Below are 20,697 nucleotides of genomic sequence, written 5' to 3'. Positions count from 1 at the left end.
AAAAAATTCCAGGAAATGCTACGAGGCCCACGTCACCCTTACGTGTATACAGTATTCTGATGCATTTCATCAGCTAAGAGACAGAGAATTGGTTAAAAAAAAATAATAGTAAAAATTAGAAATATTTAACAAATAATGACGATCCACTTTCATGCCTTTAAAAGGTAGAAAAGCGCAAGAGCGCTCCCGGTACTAGTGGTAGAAACACAGTAATATGCTCTCGGCCTAATGGGTTAAGTGAGATGCATAAAACTGCTGGTGAACCATGAACACATTAAATGGTCTTACTTGGTCCAATTTTAGGATAAGATTCAATCGGCTCCTCCTCTTTAAGGCCATCGATGGGTATCATGACTTGCTCATATGGATCTAAAGGAGAGGGCAGAAGATGCATGCTAAAAGTTGAGCTTAAATGATTCATTTTCATCATACAATGTAGCTTCGTTTATCAGAATGGATCTAAATCTAAAAAACACCCACAATGATTAAAAATTCCAAACCCGAGTTCTGTATGTATCGCAAAAATACATGTAGACATTATGGGTACTGTACATTCTGACAGTATGCTTACCTCCACGGCTCAACACATATGATCATAAGTCTAGCTACAAATATACTTTAGCCAAAAATAAAACTTTTCCTTCGGGATCATTGGTTAGCTCTCCTTATTGTTAGTTTTTGTTTATTCCATTTTCTTTTCAGCCCACTGCAATTTGCTATTACCATCCACTGCGTGCAGGTCACGGTGTTCTTGGAAGCAGCTGTAGTATTTATACTTCTTGCCGCAGATGTCACAGGAGTAACGGAAGCCACCTACAGATGAGCAGATATGAGAGAAATTATTGAAAATTTGTTGATTCACTGCCACAGCATTTTGAAATACTTGGTTAATATGTGCATGTTCTCCCCGTGCCCGCGTGGGTCTTCTCCGGGCACTCCGGTCTCTTCCCACATTCCAAAGACATGCATGGCAGGTTAATTGGGAGCTCCGAATTGTCCCTAGGTGTGCTTGTGTGTGGATGGTTGTTTGTCTCTGTGTGCCCTGCGATTGGCTGGCAACCAGTCCAGGGTGTCCCCAGCCTACTGCCCAGAACCAGCTGAGATAGGCACCAGCACCCCCCGCGACCCTTGTGAGGAATAAGCGGTCAAGAAAATGGATGGATGGATGGCTGGATGGATAATATGTTTTGATTCAACGAGCCCTTCATGTTGTCGTGTTCATTATATTTTCAAGAAAACATTAACATTTGTCCTAGAGAGGAAGACCAGTCTAAAGTCTAAAGAGATTTTAGCATTCACCAGGGGGGTGAAACAACAGATAACATGAAAGAACTGTTAACAGAATATTAATGTGGTAATGTTAAAAATCATCGTCGTCATCGTTTTATTTTTCAGCATGGCGTCAGCTTTATACTTTACAAAAATGATCACTGATAAGCAAAAACATCTTCTGTCTTAAAAAAAAAAAAAAAAAAAAAAAAAAAGTTGCTTGACTAGGTTTATTTATTTGTTGAGTTTTTACCTAGTTACGGTGTTTTTGTTAGTTTTGAAAAGCTTCAGAAAAGGGCTAAGGTTAAAGATGGGGCAACGATAGAGCAAAGATTTTGTTATCATAAAATCTGGACTTAAAGATACAGCCCACTGGTAGAATGATGACATGGACGATCTTGAGCTATTTTAAGAGATACATGTGGGAAAATTCTGACATCCCTTAAAGAAACACACAGGCAGTTTGCATTTAATTTGGGAAGCATTACAGTACAGTACCCATTTTGCAGTCAAAATGGCAAAGTGCTGACTTTATGGAATACTCAGAGACAAATATTATATTAACAAATATACTATTTAATTGTGGAATTAAAAAAAAAGAAAGAACAGGATGTAACCGAGAATGATAAATGATTAACAATTTAATCCATCATAATTTGTTGCCAAGCATCCTCTGTGATCTACTCATTCGAATGGAGCTTTTGATTCCACTTGGTTGTGTTTTTTTTAAATACAACTACAGATTGTATCTGTCAGCATAATGACAATTTGGCTTTCGGGTCCCTCCCTCATGTTGATACTACTGCCTTTAAGTAATGCATACTACAAATATAGCTGCCGTTGCATGCTAACAGAAAAAAAACAAAAAACTCATTTCTAACTATTGTGGATAGAGGATGACATGAATGTACAATTGCATGTTTTGCTACTTTCTGAAATCATCAAACGGCGAATCGAACAATCTCAAAAGCTCTGACGCATATCAGTAACTATTAATAAAGCTGGTCGTGTTTTGTTAAAAGATTGGACGCAGTCTTAGCTAATCCTTTAGTGAGTGCATGTCGGAATATTTAAAAATCTCGTACTTTGAGGTAGGAGAATTATTAGTCACGATTTAACTTCCAGCAGGAATCTTGGGAAGGATTGCTAATGTGCCCGAGAAACAAAATGACCTCAAACACAGTGGGCCTTTGCCTGCAAAACTGGGCAGAATGGCTCCGGTCAGCTCTGATTTTGATTTCAAACTTTAAAGACGCAAGATCCATCCATGTCAAAATGTAACACTCACTATTAAAAGTATACTCACTGTTGGGCAGTGGTTGTAGATCCGCAACCATGCTCTCAGACTCTGTAATTCAGGGGAACTCAGCATTAGGCCATCACACAAATAAACACACAAATAATTTATAAAGATGTACATAATTAAAAAAATAAATAAATAAATCATAGAAAATAGGTTGGAGACTCTCCAATCGAATATGAATAAGTTGTGCCTATCGGTGCGATTATGAGTGTGAATGGTTGTTCAACTATGTACGCCCTGAAATTGTCTGGCGGCTAGTTCAGGGTGTACCCCGCCTAGAGCACGAAGACAGCTGGGATAGGCACTAGTACGCCCACGACCATAGTGAGGATAAGAGGTTCAGAAAATGGATGGTTGGGTGACATTTGAAATGTGCCAATATCTGCACAGTATTTTAGTCAACATTGATGGGTTTTTTTTTTTTATTTAATTTGTTTGGCTGCGCAGAATGTTGTCCAAAATGGTTCGCCAACTACACTCGGTCAAAGTACATCAGAAAACGTAACTTGCGCTCTCCGCTGATTGGTTCTTTCAACTGTCTGTTTCGTTAGATTTGCCCCGCCATAGAAACGTGCTTGATGGCAACTGTGTCCAGACTCACTCACAGATAGTGATGAGGCTGGCTTCCAGGCCTATGCACTATGTACCCCCCAGCCCAAATATAGGATTCATCTTAAAGGTGCCTTGTAGAGTTTTTTTTCACTTTTTTAATTGTGACTGCCTGAATCAATTGCAGTCTTTTACTTGCATAAACACGTGAATATTTTTTGCTTTTTGTGCATGACATTTTGGGACCATTTCTTACCTCTGTGTGCCCTAACATGCGTCTGAAAGCAGTTGTAATACTTGTACTTCTTCCCACAAACTCCACATACATAGGAACCTAGATAAGGAGAGAGGTTTTGTCAGTACATATAATTCATCTGAATTAATAACTACTAGAAGTGGACAAGGCCATATCTTAGTTAGTATTGTGAAAAATGTTGTTCCGTGTGTTTGCGTGCACATAGATTAGACCAGGGGTCGGCAACCCAAAATGTTGATAGAGACATACATATTAGCCTACTATCAAAATGACTAGTAGGCACAAATGCATAATGGTAATGCATGGGCAATTGGGCATTATGTTTATTTCCCCTGCAGCGCATCCTGGAGAGAATGATACACCATGTGCACTACTCTGCTGTACGATGATGCTTTAACTTAACTTTACGCGAACTAAGGTTGAAAAAAAAAAAAATACACAACATAAATCAACCACATATGTGACAGCTAAATAAGTCACTCAACAAACTACTGCTAACACAAACACGGACTGTATATGAGACTAAATATGACAAGGATTAACATTCTTATCAGGGATGGGCGAGTACCAATACCAGGCATCGGTATTGGGTCAAAACTGGCCTTATTTTATGGAATTCTTGGGGGGGGGGGATAAATAAATAAATGATCTGATATTGAAAAAGTCCTCATCAGTAGAGGTTGGCGCTATACTTAGGCAGTTTGACACATCAGCGAATCATCATCTGCGTCAGATGAAAATTTCTCTCTTTACAATTTGTTGTCCTTGTGTTAAATAACATTTGATGTAGGAGAATTGCCATTACCAATGACCAAATTTTCAAGGAAACTCGACCCGCCTCGAGATCGTGGTACCAGTCACGCTAACACGCTGCACTTAGACCTCCTAATCGTCGCGCAATGTCAAGACATTTTCATGAATTTATAAAATTGAAAGTGGTCTGTCCTCCCAAAAGAGGTCACCTTAATTTTATGTATTAAAAGTACTTAAAGTATCAGTACTCCGTATTCATGAGTACCAAAGAGTGAATAATTGTGGAAGTATCGGTCTGAAAAAACTAGAATCACATTCAAAGCATTGTGTCATGCAATGCATGATGGGAAGGAAACCGAATGTCTTTACCTTCGTCACTATGTTGTAGAGATGAACAATATGGCATGCTCGTCTGATGTTAAAGCTAGTACAAGCAAAGTGTTGGCACGCTACACGTTTGTGGACGGCACAAAAAAATAAAAAATAAATAAACTGAAAAAGGATTTTCCGATTGAAATCTGTTTTTGTTACACTCCTACCTGTAAGCCACTCTGGGTCCTGCCCCTACATTTGGAAAACCTTGATTTTTAATTGAAATTTTTAACGTGTGCAATATATGTATGTGCGTGGTCACACACCTATGCATGAGTCTGTGCTCTTGGTTGGGGGAGGAGTACCAAGAGCGAACATACCCTCCGTCTGGCCTCTGCGAGATCCACCTCCGCTCGTTTTGCCGTCGTTTCCTCCGATGACAACGCAGATCTCCGCTGGGTTGGTGTCACCAAATGTTCCGTTGCTCGTCTCTGTGGTGCCCGGCTCCTTCTTGATCGTGACTGGCGGCAAGCCGGCGTCCTGGCTCTGGCTGCCCGCGTCCTGGCTGACCAAGGCAGAAGTGGAAGGGGGACCGTTGCTCCCGCCGCTCTCCAGGTCCTTGCCAGGATTGGGTGACTCTTGTGCACTCATGATTCCGCCTTCTCCAGCCCTGAACTTCCACATGATTAATGACAGATAAATATACAAAGTCATGGACGAAATCACCACCAAAGATAACAAACACAGATGTGTAGACTGAGAGAAAGTTAACGTGTGTACATCCTGTATTTAAAAGTGCATTTTCCTGAGTGAATCCAGCAGACTGCGCCTTTAAGAAGAAGAAAAAAAAAAAAAACATCAATAATTATTGATACTGACTGAAATTAGCCATCTCGCCCTGCCCTACTGTGAATTCTATTCACATATGCTCCCTATTCAAGTGTTTCAGATTTCATGACCAAAAGGAAATTAGCAGTAGTAGTAGTAGTGCAGAGGGGGAGTCCTCCCTCCACACAAACGATGGGGAGGCATGGATGGCTTTATGTCAAACTTGGTGCACTGCTACCCTCCACTGGCAATTTTGCATTATTACCACATTTCAAGTGCTTGAATTTCAAGGAACACTGCTGTGACTGGCTGGAAACCAGTTCAAGGTGTGTGTCCCACACTGACTGCCAGTAGACGGCTGGAATAGGCTCCAGCAAGCCCGCGACCCTTGTGAGGATAAGTGGTTTGGAAAATGGATAGATGGATGCATCTGAGTCTGACCCTTCGCTACCACTACCAAAGAGAGAGAGAAAAAAAAAAAAAAAAAAAAACGTGTTAAAAACGAGAAATCTCAATGATGCCACTGAATGTTTTGATTATCATCGAAGATTTAAATATTCCTGGGTATTTAATGAGTAGTGTGCCACAGGTGAAGTAAGGAAATCTTGGCAAAAAAAAAATAAAAAATTGCAGCTTGAAAGCACTGTTTGTCATAACAAATTAATTAACTGGAAATCATCATTGCTAGCACTGATTTAATTGATTGAATTTCTTTCACAAGTGACAATGTGTAGGTAGAGAAATAACGTTGCATACGGCTTGATTTTCTTTGGGGTTTTTTTTTCCCCCTTCTTTTTTTTCTTGAAATAAAGATGCTGGTCATGGGAAAGTGTAAATGTGTGATGATGGCCACAGAACCAGAAATAGAAGAAGTGAAGCATGGCTGCTCAGTACAAAAAAGCTTAGTCAAGAAAAAAATATTTCACAACAGAAAGTCAAGCTCCCCCTGCTGCCCATTAGTTGCAGAGTTCCTCCTTTTAGAGCTGGCATCTCGTTTGCACACGAGGCTCGAAGGGAAAATGGAAACGATGGCATTTAAATGTCAAATGTAAGATACAACTTTAAATGCCAAAAAGTTAAGGTTGAAAACAAAGAAAAAAAAAACTTTAACCATTCCTATTGTAACTAATTTCTATACTCATCACTCAGCTTATGTTCTTATGTTATCATAGCCAGTTAGAGATTTCTGTTTGTGCATCCTATTTTCAAATTCATCGTATTTGCTCTGTTCAGTCTTCCCTTACTTTCCGTAGGTGATGCCATGGTCGCCTGTGATAGGTGAAAAAAAGAAAGAAGAAATAGAGGTCCTATTATGAATGTGTACATTTTACGTTCCTCACGCATAACGCGCTTGCAAGGAACCAGTCAGGCAGTGCGGAGTTGTAAGCAATGTTGCAATAATGTGACATCAAACACTGCATGTGCTGGGCGATACCTCTGTACATCATTGTTGCTTCAGCAACCTGTCAGATGGGTCAAAATGTGGCCCTGTCTAAATTGAGTCAGATCAGATTTGGACACTTACTAAAAACAGTGTGGACTGTCAGCCTTAAAAATCGGATTTGTAAGTAGTTTGTAACTATTCCAAGCATGTCTTGTAAACCACCCATCCATGATCCAGATTTCTACCACTTCGGACAAATTACAACTCACAATAACATTCGGACAGAAGTGGGCATTTTACAAAAATGCTTATCGTACATCTACAGCGTCAAAGACATTGATGGCCAAAACTAAAAAAGTGGTGCATAGGAATAACAAAAACAAGGTGGTGCCACACTGTGGATTGTTACAATGTGCAGCAGTTTAAAGGCTGTGGATGAACATTTCACCTGTTTTTTTTATTTATTTATTTAGTTATTTATTTTCATTTTGTTAAAATAAACTTAAAGTTAAAGCTTTCTATGTTCTGAAACTATATTTCATTTTTGTACTACTATTTATGTACTTGTGTGCCTTATGTTTTAAAAGGCCGCAGTTTTTTTTCTCAGCTATTTGTTGTCAAAAATAAATATTTTCAAAGAATGCTGATGTGATTTTTTTTTATGTCTATAAGAATAACTGTAATGTGTTTTTTTTCCCCCTCTCTCTTTCCTCACAATATAATCGTACACCAAAATCGGAAACTGTTGTACCCCTAGTCCTATAGCTGGAACATGAGCTATGGGAAGTTGCATGGCAACCGCACCATGCAATGACAAATGTCCACAAAAAAATAATTATTAATGAATTAATGTGCCATTATTCACATCAATTAATGTTTCCTTCCCCGATAGTCAATCAAATCAAGAAATTTGTCAAAGCCTCCTAGTTCATTTCCTATGGCTTTAACGTTAGACATTAAAACTGATTTTTTTGCATCCTCCATCCTAAATAGTGGTAACACTGGATTCTTAATCCAGTGTTACTACGGCTTAGCTACCAAAAATAATTGCCCTATATCTATATTAAAGTGCTGCTACATGTATCGGTACACAATAATGAAAGAAATCAATCACTCTCAGGAACAGCACATTTAAACTAGCACTAACTGAGGTTGCTGTTTTAACATTGCCCCCAAAAAATCCATCTGCTTTGCAAGTCAAATACTGCACACTGGAAAGGAAAATCCAAATATGAAATACAAATTTGCTTAAGGGATCAGGAAAATGTTTGCACTCTCAAGAGAGGGAGTAAAAATAGGAGCGAGTTAAAAATGGAGGACGGACGGGTCACTTCAATCACTGCATTGGTTTGTATTATCCAGAGCTGAGACACGGGGGAGGGGGGGGGGGGGGGGGAAATAATCCTCCTTCCTTCATCAAACATACATTTTGCTGTCCGCTCATAATAAATGTCTTCTAATATTAAGCTTGACTATCATTTCAAAAAGCAATAACGCAAAGAAATACATAAATCCCCCACCAGCAACCACACTAACATACACAGACATCAGAGACTATGCAACAAACTGGCGTCTAGTAAAATTCCAGTGCTATTCACTCCACAACCCCCCATAAAAAACATTTTCAATCTATATGTTAATGCTGTGAATTAAATTTTAATAACAGGAGATATTGAAAAGCAGACTTGAATCATGCAGAAATAAATCCAGAAAGATCAGGGCCCTAAAATTAGAAATTCAAGACAGCATCCGATAGGCAGCTAAAACCCTTGTAGGCTGGCAGATTAAATTTTTGATGGAAGTCAAAATTACACTGCAAACACACGCGGGCGCGGCAAACCTGGCACCATTGTGATTTATGGATTCATTAAACCTGCACCAGTTACAGCCCTCCCCCATTTTTTTTGTACCACGCACAGAAATTACATTTGCTGATTTCCCCCCCCCCCCCCCCCAGAAAAGCAACACAGGCTCAACCTTCACAAAATGGTCAAGTGAAAAAAACAAAACAAAAACAAAACGACAACATAATTTTGTGTACATAACCGCTGCACGTAAACAAGCCTAATTTTCACTGCTGCAGCAAATGAATGTCCCAATGCATTATTCATCAAACCAATAAGGTTCATTTTTACAAGGGAAAGGAGAGGAAGAAATATGAGCGGAAAGCACACGATTTTATGCGGCGGCCCTAACCCCTGAAAAGCAATTTCCCAGGGACTAATATAAATTAAGCAATTTTCAGACATTTTCAGCACAGCCACTGAGAACACAAGAGAACACTGGATGCCTGCTATGCTCCAAATGGATTCTAAAAGGCTCATTTTAACCCACATCACTCATCCGGAATAGTGCTTAAAAGGACTGGCGAGGAATCAAAGAAAGCAAATCTTTCTTCTTTAGAAAATAGAAACTCTGGTAGCAAGTTGATATCGACTAAAAACAGAAAACCCCTCACTGTGACAAGACAGACCACTGTCGTTTTTACACAGACTGGAAATTTCCGCCATCTGTTCTCCAAATTTAAACCTACAGGTTTTGTTCTCTGCTCTCGGTATTATTCAAAAGAACATATGACGGCGGCAAATCTACGTCAAAAGCACCAACGGCCGTTTAAAAAATAAAATAAAATCAATAAAATTGACCTACATTTTCAGGATTGCCAAGCCTCTAAACTTGAAAGATGCTAGCACATTAGTGCAACGAGTACCATCAACTAACACCAGCCAGTTTTTTTTTTGTTTTGTTTTGTTTTTTTGGTCATTGGCTTTTAGTCACTTTTTCTTTACCACAAGTATTCCAAAAGAAGGAGCACAGTCATTCACTGCAAAAGTCAAACATTTGAATCGAAACTTGAAGACAACCGTTGACTCGCATGACGTCAAGCGCGACCTACGTTTAAGAGCGCCAAGTGATACTGCAGCACATTTCACGCAGACATAAAAAGGATTGACGGCACGTTTTGTTTTTTCTTTGATTACTTATGAACAAAAATGTATGCTGTACAACACAATGTTTACATTAAGCATAATTTTTTGCCAGTTTTGTTATTACATACTTTTTTTTTTAATTATTACATACTGCATGAGTGTACAGACGTCATTTTTATACTTGTATAATCCTTGATAATTTTACTAGTTACCTTTAAATGGCTACCTAAAACAAACAATCGGATTAAAAAAATTTTTTGATTTCCATCTATTTATTAAAAGAACAGGACATTATTTCAAATTGACGGTGCAGAAAATAGACAAGTTAATTATGATTCAGTTGCTGGTTTGATCCGTAACATAAAAATAAATAAATAAATATATATATATATATATATATATATATATATATACACACACACAAACACACACACACACACACACACACACAGTATCAGCGTTTTCCAAAGCAAAACAAACATTTTACTCTGATTCAACAAAGAGGACTACAGAAATCAGAATATTTACTATTCAGAAGCTGTTTTTTTTTTTTTATATTTGTAATTGACGGTTAATTGATTATCAAAAATAAGAAAAAAAAAATTTTGATCACCAATTAGTTGATGATTAAATGGTGAACCTTTACAACTAAGTTGTTTTTGTTTGTTTTTTTTAAATCATATACATTTTTTTTTTAGCAATAGTGAACGAAAGAGGAAATTTGCAGGGTCACAAACTGTAACATGAAAACCAGTCTCCTGGCTCCAATCCAGCATGCACACTTGGTAGTAATTAAAATTAAACATGAAAGGCCCCTTTTCAAGCACGTCTATGCGAAATTGTATCTGGTTTAAACACATTTTGTTTTAGTATGTGTGTTGGGGGAGATAACAGGCAGTGACATTAGACCAAGATTTTTCCAGATCTGAACCAGACTGTGCATGTGGAAGCAATCAAAATTTTACATGGAAAATCTCATTTAACATGTTCAGACGCTAGTTGCAGCTTTGTCAAATCTCTTCAAAGCTACGTCTGATGTGTTTAGATCAAATTACATTTTGTTCCCCATCTCCAAGAAGAAAACTGATTTGAATCAAAATTAAACTTTGTTACTTCAGCTGGTAAGATCCTAGATTGTGGCTCAATCATTAATTATGCACATGGCAAATGTTTAAGCCTTAGGGAGGTCTCCTGCTTAAAAAGAAAAAAAACAAACAATTTTCTTATTTGAGATTAAATTTCATTTCAATAAACAAAGGCAGACTTGTCCTGCCAGATTTATTATAATTTTGCAGCAGCCTACTGAATTTATTATGAGAACTTGACTTGAAGGTCAGCATTCAAATTACCCCCAGCAAAAATGGCAACCAGACTAAAAAAAAGCAAGCCGAGCAAAATACAAAAGGCGTCCACAGGATTGATAAAATAAACCACAGGAGTGCTGCTTCTGGTTGTTTTTCCTTCAACCGTTGCTGCTCTGTTCATTTTGAATTATTTTTGATTCTGCATGCAAAATTCCCAATCTGTAGGAATCACAAAATTAGCAATAAATCTGCAAGGAGAAAAAGAAAATCAGGTTGCTATGAAATCTTTGAAGGCATCAATATAGTCAAGTAAATGCAAGTTGCTTTGTTTTGTTTCTTTTCTTTTCTTTTTTTTTTTTTTTTTTAAATCATCACTGAGTTGAACAGATTTGTCACCCTGAAGCAAAACCATTCAAGGCCAGAGGCTCCTACAGGGGAAAAACACAGGGGAGGAAAAAAGCTGACTTGCACCCTTGCTGATGGATGCAGATTTATGTTTTTTTAAAAGGTCATTGTGATTTTATTATGTTGAACATCAAAGTGGCTTAATTTCCATTTGGAGCACAAAAAAAAATGTAATTTGACTGAATTTTTTCAATGTGGGTCAACAATTCCCAAACTAATCAAATTATGTTGACCGTATTGATACTTTTCAAATGGCCACCTACAGGTGGCGCCAATCAGTCGTACATTTAAGATATTAAAAAAAACAAAAAAAAACCGTCCATCTTGTGTTAAAAAAAAAATGGTGGTGGGGGAAATGCAATACAAGATGTTTTTACGCGTGGACACTAAAGTGGCATACGTATCCATCTGTTAAGTGTGTTAGGCAGTCAAAGAAGCACCGAGAAGCGGCGTGAATGTGGCCTGAGTACCGGAGAGAGAAAAAAAGGGGGGGTGGGGTGGGGGGCAACTCCGGAGCCCTGCTCAAATTTGATGGAAAATTCACAAAAAAAAAAAACATGGCTGCAGGAGGTTTTTGTGTGTGATTAGATTGTTCCTCCCCTTCCTCCTCGCCCTTCATTTCGCCACCATAACTCGCACGTAGCACCGGTTAGCTGCATTTCCCTCAGCACATTACCCAAAAGTTACAATTCCTAAATAAAATTCCGCGACAAACGAGCAAAATTGTTCCTCAATGATGGCTGCACCTGGTTTGCAAGGCGACCACTGAGCTGACGCGTCCATTAGTCAAGTGGAACAGCGATAAACTTGACGTTAGCTCGCTGCTAGAAATTTGCAAATTCGTTTTTTCCTCAAAAAAATAAATAAAATTAAGCGATTTGACTTACCCCCAAAAGCGCCGTAGATCATGCGAAAACACTCCCGACGAAAAGCCTGCCTCCCCGGCCAGGGGTGACTGCAACAACGGCTTCCTCCTCAGGGGGAGGGGGGAAAAATGTGAATTAGTTATGAGGAAATTCAAAAATGTTAGAAATTTCCCTCCAGTCTTGTGTTTGCCCCCCCTCGCCACCTCGACACGCTACGTTACATTTTTTTTTGAGTAAATAGCGTAACGAGTCGTCAAAAAGACGACTGTTCCGATCGTGCGGGCTGTCGGCTCGCGCATCGGGAGAGAGCTTGTGTCGCCGTTCCTGGTGAGGATTTTTTTTTTCGTCCGCCATACACAAGGACAGATTCCAAAATTACAGCGCCGGCCTGCACTAGCCTACATTGGAAAGAAAAAAAAAAAAAAAAAAAAAAAAAAAAAAAAAAGGGGGAGAAAAAAAAAAGGAAAAAAATGGTGGAAAAAAAAAAAAAGTCTGGGAAGACGGGGAGGGGGAGGCGGAGGAGGAGAATTATGTTGGCCGACCAAAAAGGTTCACGTCCAGTAAGTTGTGATACGTAGGATCTAATTCAGAACTTCAAATGCTTCCTGTTACGTAGCTGACGTGTTATTTGCCATCATGTCGAAGTACGTGAATCTATTTTATTATTATAAAATACTCCCATACATATTCAGTCGATGCATTTACCGCTTCTTAATCAAATAAATCGATAACAACTGAGCTCTTTTTGGTTGGCCAACATTTTTATTTTAAAACCCAATTGGACATTCCCCCCCCCCCCCCTTTTTTTTTTTAAATTCACGTATGCCGCGTTTACCAATGCAAAAAAACATCACGTTGGAATAAAAACGCGGTTTAATGTATATTCCAATATGTCTATATTCCAATTCCAATATGAATTTGAAGGGATAAAAATGTGTCAAAAAAGTGGGGCAAAAATAATGAGTGCGTTAAAAGTTTTAGCATAAAAAAAAACATACATGCACTCTCTGTTTCATAAAAGTCTGTAAACTGTTGGGGGATGATAAAGGGGTCATTGTTTTGTTTTTGTTTTGTGTGCGGGGGGGGGGTTTTATCTCCTACTTAGTCTCATCTGGTTGCAGTAACATGGTGTAACCAGCAGAGGGCAGCAACACACTTAACAATAACCACTGTTGCCAGCAAAGTGGCTTGTGAGCATATCATAAACAGTACCTCATGTTTACTTCAGAGAAGAAAGTCCAATAATGGGGATGAGACCATCTGGTAAAAACATTTAAACAATTACACCCTAGAAAACATAAATCATTGAATTGATTTTATTTTTTTAAATAAATTGATTATTTTCAAATAAATTATGGAAAGGCGTTTATAATTTTATTTCTGTCCCTTTTGTTTTGTAAATTAATGGTTTCATTGACTATCCACTTGTGGAAAAAAACAAACAATTTTTATTAAATGAGTGTTTTTTTTAGATTATTTTTAATGTCTTGAGCCTGATTCTCGAGTGTCACGTCTGTCAACTACATTGATGCACTGTAACTACATTAATGCACTGTTGCTTTTAATCTTGCTGCCATGAATTGTGGGTAATATCGTTTCGTAAAGGTTGGTCACAAGTAACCTTTGCTAAAGGTGGCATACAGGCACCTTTCCTATTTGTAGAATTTGAATGCTCTTATTCTCCAAGTACTTCGAGATCATCTCACTCCGATAGGATAGGAAAGAAAATTTCCTATGCATAAACAAGAGTCCAAAGAGGCCCCTGAACATGGATGGATGGATGGATGAATTAAAAAAAAAAAAAAAAGTCATATCAATCAATAACAAAATATAAAATCAGGCAAAGGCCCACCAGTGTCCAATATTTTTACCTGTTGCAAACTCACTGTCCCCAATGCCACAAATCATTCCTCTAACTCCACATAACCAGGTGAGAAATCTTGACAACAATGGTTCTTTTTCTTGTTTGCTGGCCAACTTTGGCTTGGGCACTGCCAGACCTTGGAAAATTGACCCCAGAAAAGTGTCACACTTATATTGTGGGAGCCATTCATTGGGAAGAAAGTAACTTTTTCTCTTTGCAGCTGTTATCAGGTGCAGGACTACGTAAGACCTGACCTTGCTCAGAGAAATTCTCTAAGAAAATAAAGGACTTTACGAAGTTTGTTAGTATAATAAAAAAAAAAAAAATCACGTTTGTTTGAAATTTTATTTAACATTTCACATATAAACAAGCAAACAGCAGAAAAACAGAAATTAAAAGAAAACCCCAATAAAATCATCAATCAATCAGTTTACATGTTCAAAAGGGAGTAGGAAGAAGTTAAAATCTTACCTAGTCCTACCCCCTTACTTTATATATTTAAACTTACTGTATTTCATTATTAATACAATACTAATTTACTATTTTTTTTAAATAAAATGTGCAAACCTAGTTTTATATATACACAAGTGCACTCTAACGTGTGCATTTGCCTTTGATTTACAATCAAGTGGCTTTTTCCTCTCACTTTTTCATGACTAATTCTTCTAGCCAATCAACAAACAATACAAATGTGATGCTATTCTCTGAATAAGTTGGTCCGGGGTCAGGAAAAACTCCCAAGCATGCTAGTCCTAATAAAGAACTCGACACAGTATTTAACTGCCCTGGTGCCACATCTAGCACCCAGTGGTTTTCTTGACTGATTTATTGCTTTCATTTCAGTTAATAAAATTGCCTGCAGAAAAGTATGTACTGCCAGTATTTGAATGCTTTCAACACACGTAAACTAACAAAAATAACTTTACTTATGATTTTGGATTATAAGAAGAACAAATACTTTACAAATGCTTGTCTTTCATCCATAGCACTCCGGTTTTCAAATACTTTCTCACTGTAAATGTAATCTGCACAGACAAAACTCAAATCTGAAACTGAATGTAGAAAAATCTGTGCTATTTATTATTTGAATGATCAGTTTACTAAGACATGGTTAGGGGGCAAAAAAAGCCAACATGATGTCATTTATAAAAGTACATTCACAGTTAGAATTTTTGATTTTAAAAGAAATGTTTCAAATAAAGAACACAATAATAAGGATATAGACATGATTTCCAGACTGACACTGGTGTACTATACTTTGGGTCATCTCACACATGACACCAGTTAGTGTCATGGAGCATATTTATGCACAAACCCGTATTTGTATTAACTTTACTCTGTCAGCATTGCTTTGGAGAAAAATAAGTGATTTTTTTCAGTCATTTATATGTATGAACTGGTCAAAGCATTTATTTATTTAGTTATTTATTTTAGAAATTTACTGCGATTGGCTGGCAACCAGTCCAAGGTGTACACCGCCTACTGCCCAAAGCCAACTGAGATAGGCTCCAGCACCCCCCATGACCCTTGTGAGGAATAAGTGGTCAAGAAAATGGATGGATGGATAGAAATTTAGTCTACATTTTAAAAAAAGAAGAGAAAAAAAAGATCATTACAATATTAATGATTAATTAATAATATGGTGGCCTCAGTATTGCATCTCTGGGTTTTTTTTTTCAGATGAGGTACTGTTGGTTTCTTCAAGCCGTGATCTCCAACTCTCACTGGAGTGGTTTGTAGCCGAGTGTGAAGTGGTTGGGATGAAAATCAGCACCTCCATATCTAGGGTTAGGCTCGGGTCTTGCAATGTATGCTATGGTCTTGCTTGACATGATGACATCATCTATGACCATGTTTCAAAGATAAATTAATGTGCAAGTTCTGAGGCACACCATCCCTAAAATTTTTGGCTGAATTCCAAATTGTGCAATGTTAGGGCCTGAGCAGAGAGATACAGCATGTTGTTCTTTTCTGAACAAGCAGGGCACATTCGGGACAGTTTCTTATCATAGTGTGGTGCTTTGTATCAGCAAGTTACACATTTGTAACCGTCATGTTCAGTTCTCTCATGCACTGTATTCCCCCCTCGTGTCAGTCATTCTTCGGTCTCGGTCATTCGGGCCACAGGTGACTCATCTCTACAGCAACCTCCATTTTTTCACCTCCCTAAAGGGCTATAAATAGAGTAACCTTTCTAGAGAAAGACAAGTGAAAGCTCAGTAAGACAAGTGAAAGCTCAGTTTGCACAGATACGATCATGTTATTAAAACAGGCAAAGGCACTTTTGCCTTGCTATAGGACCAACAGTTGAGTCAGCTTTGTAGTAAAATTGGGACAGAGTGCTTATGAATCGGTTCAATGAGATTTAGTTTGACCAACAATGACTTTACCGTCATCTGTGAGAACAAAGCCAGGAAACTCAAGTCTGATCACAAAGCATCCCAACTATGGAGGGAAAAACAAAAAAGATCTTTGCCAGAATCAGCAGATGGCCAAGTGAAGGCTGAAACTTGAGCTCACATGAATCCGTATCCTGTTGATGAGGACTTCGACCCTACAGCTAACAAGTCTTTCTAACCAGCATATCGGATCCCACTGACTGGCTATAGGAGATCTAATAATGAAATAAAATAAAATTGTTGCAAATGTTTCCTTGAAAAATGCATTAGTCGTAATAGCATAATAGTAGTCAAAATTGCCAAGTCCCTATAACGATACATGAGCGATCTAAAACAAACGTCCCATTCACACAGAGTGAATTCAATTTAGAATTTTGAATTGAAACAAGCTTGCGTCCAAGTACTTGTATGTCATCTCACTCAGATAGGAAAGGATATATTGGGTCCTCCAGTTATTGTACGAGTTGTCTTGGTAGCTGTATATAAGAAGAAAAAAAATTGAATAAACCAAAGGCAAGTCTTATGTTTTATACATGCAGATGAGCAGGTTTCTAACCTGGGGGAAAAAAAAAAATGTCGGCCCAAACACTAATGTGATCAATATGTCAGAGATGACACACAGCAATAGAAATAGTTGTGAATGATCGAGATAGACAGATTTTTTTTTTTTTTTTTTTACTGATGGCAAATAGTAGTCAAGGAGGCTGATAACCGATATTTGAAGCCATAATTCACTTTCAGTAAAAAGGGGGAAAAATATTGGCGGCATTTTTTTTTTCTAAATACAAATGCCAAATCTTTAATTTGTTGTAATGTCTTAATTAATGCTTGTCAAACAATTTTTCAAACTTTTTATAATTATTATTTCTACTCTTAGACAATATACTTCATTTTAAATTTCTAAAATAAAAAAATTCAGGGACCTCCCAAGGTTATCAGTACGTCTTAAAAAGTTAAATGGAAACTTAAAGAAGTAAATACCATAGCTCTGTTATTTTTTTTTTATTTTTCTATAAAAAAAAAACAAAAAAACACCACTCGTGCTTGAAAAATAAAGGCGGTAATGCAATGGAAATAATCTGGGACAAGAGGAATCTCCAACGTCAATTATCAGACTAATGAATAAGTAAAGAGGCTTCTCAAGGTGTTTGTAACTTTCATTTACCCATGAGCAACACACTCCTTTGAGACAACTCTTAATGAATTAAAAGGCTCGTATGCAGATATTTGTTCGACCTCTACTTTGGCCTCGTATAAATGAACAGTCTATAAGAGGCAGCTCATTACGCCGGTGGTTATATTATAAAAGAGGTGAGGGCATCTCAAGGACAAATTGTGCCAGTGATGTAATGCTCGGTGAAGTCTTCATGGTATAATTCTTGTTTTATAAACCTTTAAAATGATGTACTTATTACCCTATCTAATCTTATCTAAAGCCAATTGATCAAATTATCTGACATCTGGTTCGGCTAATTTCTTTTTTCAATAAGGGAGTTTTTCCCTTATCATGGTAATAAAGTGCTTTACTGTTAAAACATTCACAGGCCACTTCATTAGAAACACTTATACATTCATATGAAGTATTAATAATTACTACAACATTGGGGATGTATTTTTAAAACTCTGAATTTACCCCAGTAATCAGACACCACATTGCACAATAGACTAGTCATTTGTTTGGAAAAACAGAGTATACAAAGTTTGTCATTTTGAGCATTTTGTTTAATTAATTATAGGTTCATCAGCATCAGTATTTAACATCCCCATTTATTTAGCATAGCGTATTTATCCACTCAGAATACCTTGAATTTTTGTAAAGCATAAAAAAAAAAAAAAACTTTTCCAAAGTTTTGGGGGGAAAAATACAACTGATGTCATTAAATTTGATTTTCATACCCAACTGATGTCATCAACTTTTATTTTTATCCATGTTTTCCACTGTTTGGGAGCAGTCGACTGACAGATGCTGTTTACTTTGCATTATGTAAAACGAAAAAAAAAATAAAAAATGTTGCACAACTTGAACCAAAGTCTTTCCATACTGGCCTTTCGCGTCGCTCGTCTTTAAAATTGTCTTATGACTTTTGCATGATCGTCTCATCATCTGACTTGCTATTTTCGGCCTTTCCTCCCTGTTTGCGTATTACATTCTTCCGCAGTATTTGTTCCTCCTCCCGCCTCACTTGTGAATGAAATTGGCCCAGGCTGTGAACTCTGAAGCTTCAGCGCACTGCTGCTGTTAACACTGCAGCCATGTCCTACTTTATCAGCATCTACAGTATATGTGCGCCTCTCATACCTACACTGGCTGGATTACTACATTCTAATTCCAAAAAATGCTTGCAACACGGGCAGGCTTGCAAATAAAAGTGTCTTACTATTGACTTGAGCATTTTGGGGGGGGGGGGGTTCCTGGAAGCCGTCCACTGATTGTGAGCTCTGACGTTACACAAGGAGCTTGCGATGATGGCTATTCTGGCTGAGATACTCAAGCTAAGATAGTAATAAAAAAAATTTTAGTTTCTAAAATCAGTTATCCCCACCATCTAATTTCAGGTGTTCACAACATTACACAGAAATACAATTCAATTCACATCAAAAGGCATGCTAGGTAGTGGCTACAAGTACATATTAAGTTTAGTATACAGATGCTAACATAAGTGCTAACTAATTCCAGAAACAGCAGCATAATGTTACTGGCTGACAGCACCAGAAAGTAAATAGTTTTATTTATTTTATTTTTTATTATAGAGTACAATGTTTAACTTTGTTTTATACTGGCATAACAGGAGTAAGTCGGTTACAAGTAAATGCCAGTTTTCCCCAAAACATGGTTGAAGCCTTGCATTGTTTGTTTGGACAAAATGCCAAAAGAAACATATATATTCATAGCATTCTGGTGTCAGCTAACTGGAGGATCAGATTGGCAAAAAAAAAAAAAATCTGAAGACAAGAACCACAATGATCAATGAGGAAAAGTGAAATTAGATATGAGTCGACTGATATTGAAGTGAATTTACTCCCTTTTGTCAATTACCAAGCTAACACTGACCAAAATTGCCTGATATGAATGTGTCTCTTCCATATATCACTGAAGAGATATCAAATTATTTTTTTCTTTTATAAAAGGTGGCACAAAAACCGGTAAACCCTAATGCCATTTTAGCCAATCAGAAACCAAGAAAAGACGAAAAATAAAATAAAATACTCGCAACAAGAGTTGACATCAATTTTCGTACTGGCCAGCTAAACCATAATTTTTCCTTTTTTTTTCCCCCAGGCTTGATGTGGAAGGTACCAATGCTGTATTGGAGGCTTTAAGCCGACTCACAAATTTGCCCGTTTCAGAGGTAGTACCAAAAGTGGAACATCATTGTGTAAGTGGAGTGTGAAGTTTAACTCCATCATATTATCTAAATGTGAAATGTAGCGACTGTGTGGATGAACACTTGGAAACCGTAACGTCCCATTTCCATTAGCTTTGTCTGAAACTGAAGACAGACTGACAAACATTTGCACTAAATGTGTGAGAAAAACACTGAAGTCCGCACTCTTAAATTATTACATCACAGTGTTCTGATAAACAAGACTGCGGAATGCGTTTCACTCTAAAACGACTATTTTCTAAATTGACCCAAGGAATTCAAGCAAATGCAAAAACTTGCGTGTGCAAACCTTGTGACACCGCGACTGACACGATCAGCTCGCTGCTTTGAGATTGTATGCTTCCTTTTGCAACGGGTCAGCCCCATTAACGTCACTGCGTGGGACAGAAAAGAGCTACTCACGCATATGCTCTAATTGTCGGCAAATTATGCAACTGACCTACAGGTATAACGGGCTTGGCGGCAAGGGGGAATAGGCTGCTCGTTACAGGAAAAGCGTTTTCTCCATCCATGAAAGGAGCAATGAATGACTTGTCATTACCATTGCTATCTCGTAGATACAAAAGAATATCAGAATATTCATCCTCACTGAAAAGAATATTAATGAAAAATACAATACAGTATAACAGTAAAATAGTACAAGAAAGTGATAATGTTACAAGAAAAAGTAATAGACAAGAATATTATATTGGGATTTTATACAAGTTTGTTAATCTATATTATATTTTTACAAGAATACATTTGGAATATTAAGATAAGTTGTAATTTTACAAGAATGGTGCTGTCATGAGATTTTATTAAGACAAGTATACATTTGATATTACAGAATAAAATAGTTTTGGAAGGGAAAAAAAAATCATTATTCTCATACAGTAGCCTAATTCCATGA

At 37.5% G+C, this 20,697-nt stretch overlaps 1 protein-coding gene across 6 annotated transcripts in view; it reads right to left on the bottom strand.

The window, feature by feature from the left end:
- The window catches only part of znf618 (zinc finger protein 618), a 51,936-nt gene that overhangs the window by 15,336 nt on the left and 15,903 nt on the right, over positions 1–20,697 (bottom strand). Inside the window, exons 2-7 of one of the 6 annotated variants that reach the window (XM_077496965.1) lie at positions 12,181–12,264; positions 4,769–5,117; positions 3,378–3,455; positions 2,576–2,617; positions 724–813; positions 289–369 (exon numbers count right to left, since the gene is read on the bottom strand). In XM_077496965.1, coding sequence (XP_077353091.1) covers positions 289–369; positions 724–813; positions 2,576–2,617; positions 3,378–3,455; positions 4,769–5,093 — 616 coding nt within the window. In that variant the 5' untranslated portion in view covers positions 5,094–5,117; positions 12,181–12,264. Of the gene's footprint in view, positions 1–288; positions 370–723; positions 814–2,575; positions 2,618–3,377; positions 3,456–4,768; positions 5,118–12,180; positions 12,579–20,697 lie in introns of those variants that run through there. The other 5 variants (XM_077496971.1, XM_077496970.1, XM_077496969.1 and 2 more) reach the window with 5 other exon arrangements.

Source organism: Festucalex cinctus, chromosome 15 (assembly GCF_051991245.1).
Source record: "Festucalex cinctus isolate MCC-2025b chromosome 15, RoL_Fcin_1.0, whole genome shotgun sequence".
Classification (NCBI taxonomy): domain Eukaryota; kingdom Metazoa; phylum Chordata; class Actinopteri; order Syngnathiformes; family Syngnathidae; genus Festucalex; species Festucalex cinctus.
Note: the sequence above shows the minus strand (reverse complement) of the source record. Positions and strands in the feature narration are given on the sequence as shown.